The 9,447-nt window shown below is 34.9% G+C and overlaps 1 protein-coding gene across 1 annotated transcript; it reads right to left on the reverse strand.

The window, feature by feature from the left end:
• Positions 1-549: 549 nt before the first annotated feature.
• Positions 550-9,173, reverse strand: LOC131851842 (deoxynucleoside kinase-like). Its single transcript, XM_059202406.1, has 5 exons — positions 8,998-9,173; positions 8,699-8,877; positions 8,363-8,615; positions 1,650-1,804; positions 550-1,173 (listed from the first exon to the last, which is right to left on the reverse strand). Exons 1-5 carry the CDS (start codon positions 9,032-9,034, stop codon positions 997-999), a joined length of 801 nt encoding a protein of 266 aa, XP_059058389.1. The 5' UTR covers positions 9,035-9,173; the 3' UTR covers positions 550-996.
• Between the last annotated feature and the right edge of the window lie 274 nt (positions 9,174-9,447).

Genomic DNA, 9,447 nt, shown 5'->3' on the forward strand with positions numbered 1-9,447 from the left:
TTAAATGCACTTCACTTTCAGTAGTTGTTTACATCATTATTTAAATTATTAACCGGGTCGGTTTATTTGCCATAAAATTATTCGTGTTAAGACCCGGTTAATAATTTAAATAATTGTTTACATCATGTACTATTATAAGCCTCATGACCGAATTCTAGATATTATAGCCAATAAAGACACAAGTTGCACATAACAAGAATTTAAATATTAAGTTACAAATAATTTACATTACACAACAGTGGGATACAGACACAGTAGTCTAGTTAACAATTTCATAGGTATAATAAATTGCTAATATTTATATTATATTTTAAAATAACACTGTATCTTTAATGTATTTGGTACCTTAATAATAAATAAGAATGTAAGCAAATTCATCTAAGAATTTGGTCAAACAAGTACAATGATGTTTAGATCTGCTGATCTAAGGCAAACTAAAAGTTTTTTTTTAAATAATAAATAGTCTAAATGAGAAGTTTTTCCTGAAAACTTAAGTTTAAACATATAATTAAGACTCCTAATTACGAATTACATTAAAAAATAAGCATTTTAATATATCCTACACTGATTATGTGAAAATTATAAACAATAAATACAGAAAAGTCAAAACAAAATTAACCATTTTAAATAAAAGGATCCAATAAATGTTTATTTCTGAATTAAATTATGTACTTATAACATTTTGTTGTTTTCTAAAGTAACACATTAAGTAGAAATAGTTGAGTATTTCAGTCATAAAAAAAATCTTATCAGTATAGTTTTATCAACATTTAAAATTACCATATCTTGGGAATTTTATTTGCTGAATTTTATCATCATAATATATAGTATTTAATATTATATAAAAAGTATGAATTTTGTACATTATGAATGTATGTATATTAATATATTATTTTAAATTTACATTTACTTAAACATCAAAAGGTAGTTATTTATTTATATAGTTTATTTGTCCATTAATGACCTTGTTTGAAAGGTTAGTCAATAATATAAATGCTACAGTCTCATTTGAGGTATTAGTTTAATAGGGGAACCAACAATAGGTTTCTTCGGGCTAAGTTTGTTAGGTGACTGCATCACAACATCAACTGCTTTTCTCAATATTTGGTGTTCAGTTTTCTTGTATTCATCAGTTATTTGTGACAAATCTAAATCTGCATCAATAACCAGGACCTATAATGAGAAAAATAACATATTATTTTCAATAAAGAAATTAACGGTAAATGCCTATGTGGCTAATTTATACATGGTTGAAGTGGGAGGAAGAGAGGGACAATCTTCTAAATAGATTGTCCCTCTGTTCCTCATAGATAAATAGATTCTTCTAGATATTGGCTGGTCTAGAACTGCAGTAAGTTCTTTAGATGTTGCTTTAGCAGCACTAACAGGCTCCTACCAGCCTTGTCTGGGCAGGGAGAGAAACACAAGCAGTGAGTGTGAGTGTTGATATACATAAAAACAAAGTATTTGCTATTACTCCCCTTAAACTTACGCCTGGGCCACAAGTCCCGGGAATGCTAGGAGTTTCTGTCTGCCGAACTGAGAAGTTTTTCTCTGCTACTTAATAATAGCAATAGGCAAAATTATTACTATTTTTATTACATAAGATGTATTTTTCTGTCAATATTGTAGAATAACAATATTCTTACCGGTGCAGGACACTCTGCAAAAGTCCTGTGCACAAGCCAATCTTCATGTAACTGATGGAGATCTTCCAAATACTTCAGTGGCACACACTGCTCTTCAGATCTAGCTCTCTTCCTTATCCTTTCATGAACAACCGATGGTGTTGTCTTTAAGTATACTGGAGATAGAAAAATATTTTGTTTAAACAACTTAATATTACCAAATTCAGAAAGAACAAAGAAAGAAAGAAATTTTATAAACAGATAAAAAATTCCATATCATTTCAATCATCTGTTTGAGTTAAAAGTCAGTGAACTGAGTCTTATCTAGCACTATACAAACATAACTTGTCATGACCTGATTCTCTAATAAATACTTATAGAAAAATCATACTATTCAGCTATACTCTATTCATAATGTATATTACATACCAATATTTAGTTATATAACATGGTTAGTAATAAAGGTTAGTACTAAACTGACAGCCATTACACATCCTATGTGGTTGTAATTCACTCATGCATAAACAAAATATCTTTGGAAAGCATTCACTCAATACTGAGGAGATAAAACCAATACACCTAAGAATATCCTACAATTCTTGTCTCATTATATTTGTATATCTTAACAGGTCTTATTTTTATTTTAGATGCTTTTAACTTTACTACAAAAATTCAATTTTAAAGTTAATAACAGCGTTTTACCTTACAATAAAACGCTTATTAACTGCTTACCTAATTCGAAGCCTGTAAATGAGAGTAGCGATGCTATTTTTCGGTACTGAGGCGGATGTTACGTCACTTTTTGCCGGAAGTACACCTGCATTTTGTTAGTTCAACTTTCCTCCACCAGGTGGTGTTAGTTTACTTGTGTTGTGCAGAGTCCCAATTTAGGTCATTGCGTTCGAATTTACACCAGGCAGAGTTAGAAGTAGGCTTCGAATTAGGTAAGCAGTTAATAAGCGTTTTATTGTAAGGTAAAACGCTGTTATTAACTCGCTGTACCGTAATTCGAAGCCTGTAAATGAGACGTGTTTGGTGTCGCCTGGTGGAGGATGATTTAACGCCAATGTGATGTAAAATAAAAATATATACTATAGTATTTGTGGCAATGAAGCATGGAATTTCGTATCAAGTATTATGTGAGGAAAACAGGTTTAACTAAAATCCAAATGTTGTAATTATTCAATATTTATTAAAAAAAAATTATATATCATATAATACCATTCTGATAATCAGGGATATTATGAAATCCATTAATTTGCCATTAATTAGTTATATTAAGTAGAAACAATATATATATGTGTCAATCATCAAGACAAAAACACAATACAGTTAATATATTAATAAAAGTGAAGCGAGAATCGATAATATAACACTCATAATGAAACGAGGAGAGTATGTCACTACTGTATGGGTGAGAACATATCAGGTAGAGGATTAGATTGCACGGGTTTGATTTCCCGGCAATAATATTGTGTAAATGTATTAAGACATCGCCAATTTCCCTTTGCAAGTATTTCGTCGATTGGGTAATTGAGTACCCAGTTCTTAGAGGCAACTGCAGATCGAATGCTACCGGGACTGGCCTTAACTCCTGCTTCTTCAAGTAACTTCCTCACCCAACCAGCTATTACTGTACGTGATGCAAGTTTGGGTGAACCACAAGCTGTAATGAATAAACTATTAGTTTTACAGATCTTACGCCTAGTGGACGACAATTCAATTACTCTCTTTATCCAAAACGTGGGATCAATCAAATTATTATCTTTGTTAGAAAGTAAACGCCACCCTGACTGCCTGGTGTCACAATTATCAGTTTTAGAACCAAACATAGGCCAAAATATTATGTAATTATCAGAAATAATACAGTGGTTATTATCAATAGCTAGTAATGTCAGATCATGTACACGCCTTCCTGAACAAAGTAGTAACAAAGTGGCTGCTCGCTTTGAACACTGGTATAAATTGTTAATATCACTGCCATTATTTTGGAGCCAGTTAGATAATACATCAGTATCCCAGATAGGTGGTTTTACTATATTTTTAGGTTTTCGAAGGGATATGGACTTTAAGATTTTCTTTACAAGTATATGAGAGCTTAGCCTGTCGGTGACATTTGGATTGCAAAGTGTAGAAATAGCAGATTTATGTACCAAAATTGTATTATAAGAAAGTTTATATATTTGAAATAGGTCCGCTAAGAATCTCGCTAGTTGTGAGCCTGTAGGGTCGCATGGGGACGCAATTTGGTTATCTTTACACCAATGTAGCCATCTACGCCATGCATTCTGATAGGTTTTAGCAGAAGAGTTTCGCCAACCTGACTTGAGTAACTCCATCTGATCCGACGACCAGTCCTTTAGGCACGGCGTCCACCCCCACATCTCCAGACCTCGAGAGTCATCTCGAGGGCTCTTGGTGGTGGCAGGCCGGTCGCCGTGTCCACTAGAACCTGATCTAGGTGATATAGTGTAAATGGGGGGCATAATGCCCGGTTCTTGATGTCCGGTCTCCAAAATACCTTGTCCCATACCGGGGCTACGATTAGATAAATTCCTTTCGCTGTATTTAGGTGTGACAGTACTCTGGGTATTAAGAAGGGTGGTGGAAATATCCATAGTGTAAAGTTCCATTCCTGGCTGAAGGCATCGCAAAGACATGCTTTTTGATCTGTTGGATCTAAGCTGGCATATCGTGGTACCACGTGAGCCGTTTTCGATGCCATAAGATCGATTACGGGTTCTCCCCATTTGTTGAAGATCCTGGCAGTGGCCTTCGGTAGCAGGTGCCACTCGGGAGTCATTTGACAACGAGATAGGCGATCGGCCTCGCTGTTGAATATGCCTGGTATGTGATGAGCAATAAGATGGATTTGATGTCTGTCTAAGAGATTGCAGATTTTTCTTGTGGTGTTCAGGAGCCTTATAGATTTCGAGCCTCCCTCTTTCTTTAAATAGGAAATAACCGTCTTGTTGTCGCTCTGCAGCATTAGTGAAGATTTCGACAGGAACCGATGCTGCTCTTTTAGGACGTAAAATACAGCTAACATTTCTTTTAGATTGGAGTGTAAATTCATATCTTGAGAGGACCAACGACCTGCAATCTCTATATTGTCCAGGCGAGCTCCCCCCCCTACCTCGGATGCGTCTGTTGTTAAAAAATGGCTGGCAGGTGGTATATGAAGGAGAGATGACTGTTTGTGATTTCTCATCCACCATAGTATCTCCTTCAGGACACCTTCGGGGACTACCCAGCGGCGGGAAGAATTTGATTGGGAGATTATTTTGCAAAAATGGAGAAGTTTGCGATGATTTAATCTTCCTCGAGGTATTACGAAACTGGCAAAATTTATAAGACCAATCAGACTTTGCAATTCTTTCAACTTCACAGTTCTTTTCCTCAATATAGGATTTATCTTTGTTACGAGGGACTGACATTTCAGCAGAGGCAATGACTTCAGATCTGACCAAGGGTCCCAGCATATCCCCAAAAACTCCAAACGAGATTGGGGGGTTAGAATCGACTTCTCGTAATTTATTTGCCATCCCAGCCGTTTCAAAAGTGAAACAGTGTCTCGGACCTGGATTGAAAGTTGGTGTTTGTTCTGGTTTACTAGCAAGAAGTCGTCTAGGTATGTAACTATGCGTATGCCTCGATCTCTCAGGGTTTGCGCAACCCAATTTGTAAGAATGGCAAACGTCTTTGGTGCCGTTGCTAATCCGAATGGGAGGCAGGTCATTTGTAATAGTTTTTGATTGAAAATCAATCTCAGAAATCTTCTGTGCGATTCTAGAATTGGTACGTGAAAATAAGCATTGGATAGGTCTATTTTGACCATCCAGTCGAAGGGTTGTAAAAATTAGGGAACTTTTTGCGTATTTATCAATCGAAATTTCGTTATTATTAAGTATTCGTTTAAGTTTCTGAGGTTGAATATAGGACGCATGGATCCGTCTGTCTTTGGAGTTAGGAACATATTGGAGATGAAACTCGGAGAGAGCTGCGCGCTCTCTAATATACCCGAATCGATCATGTTCTGGATGGCTTGCTTCATATGGAGAGAGAAACGAGTATGAATTTTGTGATTCTTGAAATTGGGCATGTAAAGTGGAGGTTTTTGTCCAAATGGAATTCTGTATCCTTGAATAATTTTTAAAATTGGTTCTGGGGCACCCATTTTTAACCATACATGAGCATAATTTTTTTAAACAACCTCCCACAAAACTCACAGAGTCAGAATTTTCGTTTCGAACGAAAATTACCAGGACTTGGCCGCGAGTTCTTTGACTGGCCCTTATAAGATACTTCGTCCGGTCGGGATCTGTATCTTTTGTGTGAGTCAGGTCTGTTTGTTTTATCATGGTTCTGCGCGAACCGTTTTCTGTCATTATAGTTTTGTATAAAGCTACTTCCCTGCGTAGGAAATGTAGGTATATGATAGGGTACGTAAGCAGAGGAATGCATGTGTGGCATGAAAGAATTAAAACTATTATTGAATGTTCTGTTAGGATGTCCTTTGAATGTCAAATCTTGAAGGCCCTGCGCGGGCGCTTTCATATTTGATGGTCCTGCTTGCGTAGTGGACCAGTTGGCTCTCTGGTTTGAATTACGAACTGGCCAAAAATTTTACCGACACCACCAGATTTTTCAATATAAGATGAAAAAGATTCTTTATTAAAAAGGAACTCATGTGTTGGAGGGATCTTTCGTAATTTAGCACGTACATACTTATCTTTCACGGATCGTAGTATACTATCTCGCCTTTGCTCAATTATATCTGCTCGATGACCACAAGATAATTGGAGAAGGTCACTAGATATTTTGTTAAAAGTACCCTCACTAAATATTTCGTTTAATTTCTGTCTAATCGTTGATGGTGATAGGTCATTAGAACTAGATGCCCATGAGAGTAAAGACTCAAAACCGGCCTGCGCGGCCTCTCTCTGTTTAAGTAACGCTTGGGTAATAGCGGCGAAACTTTTTTCTATTGTACATAGATTAGGATATTTATCGTAAGATTTTATTTCGTCATTACATTCCAGATCAATGAAGCCTGGGGACGATGTATAATTCTTTTGTACTTCAGAAAACCTCACGTCACACCATTGAGAACTGTTAAAATGTTGCAACGAATTCAATAAATTGATGTGTTCGTCCGTTGACTTGGTAATGGTGGGTTCTTTCAAAACAGTATTAATTGGTAAGTTGAAGTTTGTTGTTGATAGACTGACAGAGTTATCCAAGGTTGAAACATTTTCGCCTTCGGAAAACAATTCACCACTGTGATTTAAGCTAATGCTATCATCTTCGTACAGAGGTTGTGTCGTATAGTTACCAAATGGTGCAATATGTGGGGCCGAATTAAATTGGTTATGAGACAAGTATTGTTTTAAATAACTAACCTCGTTACTGAGCCTGCGCAGCTCCTTTGATTTTCTACGTCGTTTGTTGTCTTTCTTCTTCTGCGGAGTGCCATGTCGTTTCCGTTGAGAACCTTCACCATTTTCGGCAGGTTCTGTTGCAGGTACATTCTGGATACTTCCGGACGAATTTGAAGAACTACTATCACTACTTGTATCACTCATACTAAAATATAATCTAGTTTTGAAAAAAAAAATAATTGTTGAAAATAAAAACCCTTGCAATAAACTTTAAATTAATGAATGAATTATTGTTATTAAAATATATATTGAAGGTAAGTAACATCGAACGGTAGCACCGTTATCTTTAAAAAATAATTTTAAAAAATACAGTGATGCAACAATTTTTATTCTTACGGGGCCTCAGCGTACATAAGAACGGTCCGCTCAGCACGAAAAATAAACCGCCAATGACCTAAATTGGGACTCTGCACAACACAAGTAAACTAACACCACCTGGTGGAGGAAAGTTGAACTAACAAAATGCAGGTGTACTTCCGGCAAAAAGTGACGTAACATCCGCCTTAGTACCGAAAAATAGCATCGCTACTCTCATTTACAGGCTTCGAATTACGGTACAGCGAGTTAACATACACTTTTATTTTCATTTGGAGTTTTATAATTACTATGCTATTGCACAATATGAGATATATATTATGTAAAACTGAAGTAACACTGGATGTTTATAGCAGGGTCACCATTCTTATAACAGACTAAATACTTCTATTACAAGAGAGTGGTACCCAGATGTGAGATGACAAGTTATTTTTTTTTAGATTATTGAAATGGCACATAGATGGTAAGTGGTAGCCATCACATATACATATCCTATACAAAACCAGCACCACATACATTATATCATTGTGTGACACACATGTATCCATACCCTGTAATTTTTCACATTTATTGACACTATATTATACAGAACAATATAATGAAATTACTGATTGAATTTGGTTTAATTTTCTAAATTCTAAATCAGTCTTTAATATTGTCATAATATTTTAACTTCCTGTATTATGACAATATTAAAGATTGGTACCAGTAACCATCATTTACATACTTTACATTCTTAAAATGAAACTTGTGTAAATATTGTGACTGTACTTATTATGGATGCTCCGTAATTAAGCTCTATAATTAAGTCTGTATATATTTACCTACAGAATGCTACTTGATAAGTCTTTCACCATCATTTTGTAGTAAAGGTTATATGTATAAGTTTAAATATAATTTATTTACATTGTAAGATTCCTTCTGGCCAGTAAAATAAAGATTATTATTATTATTATATAGGTATGAGAATAAACTTACCTATCAGATCAGCACTTATGGACATATGTTGATGAAGAAACCGGAACCACTCGTCTAGAACGGCGAATTCTGCGTTGTGAAGAACTCCACTCCTCATCATGTTCTCAACGAAACAGTACCTAGCACTGTATATGGATCGCTCCATTAACTTCACAGGGGTCGGTGTAGGTTTCAGATGCATATCCATCATAGTCAAAGATACGTAAGATTGAAAGGTCATTGCCCATTTCGCAGGATCTTTGTACATTAGGTCCTAAAAATAACCAAGCATAAACAACACTAACATATCTATAATAATATAATAATTATGTTTCGATATACTTTTTCACTACTTACTAAAAGATTCCATCCTCGTAGATTACGCCACTGCTCTACAGGTTCTGTAAGCAGGGTAATGTCCTCAAATTGTCGAAAGTGTTCCAAAAATGTTGTCTTACCGCTTCCAATGTTTCCTTCGACGAATACGGTAAAAGGTTTTGCGTTTTCTGAATTCATTATAAAGTAATTTCGTTGACCTGTAAATAGATTGATAACTCACAGTATAATGTTATGATTAGAATGTACTTGTGGAATATGTGAGTACGCCAAACTTTCCCGCCTAAATAAAGGGAAATGGCCGTTTGTCAAAAACGTACCTTTGAAAAATAATGTTGCAATAAGACGTCTTAACATTATTTGGCAAACTTATTATTACAATTTATGTATTTTAATTCCATTGAAATTAGTAATCAGTACCATAGGAAAAGTAAAGGCTAAATTGAAAATTAAAAACTAAAAATGTAAATAATAAAACGTCATTGTCAAAGTGACATCCCGGAACGTTTGCATAAAAAATTAAATAAAACAGAACAAAATGAAAAAACCGATCAAAAAAAAAACAAATAATTTTTTTAGATAATTAATTAACTTTACTCCTTTGGAATACTTACTTTATTATTTGACTTGACTTGACTTCTCACTTCAACAAATATTATCGAATGTAGACCTACATTTGGAATTTAAATATTTAATGTAACTTAATTTATATGTTAAATTTATGGTAATGTTTTAGTTAATTTTATTTGTAATTGTTGGAATGTGCTTCA

This window comes from Achroia grisella, unplaced genomic scaffold (assembly GCF_030625045.1).
Source record: "Achroia grisella isolate CSIRO2021 unplaced genomic scaffold, CSIRO_AGI_Agris_v1 utg808, whole genome shotgun sequence".
NCBI lineage: Eukaryota > Metazoa > Arthropoda > Insecta > Lepidoptera > Pyralidae > Achroia > Achroia grisella.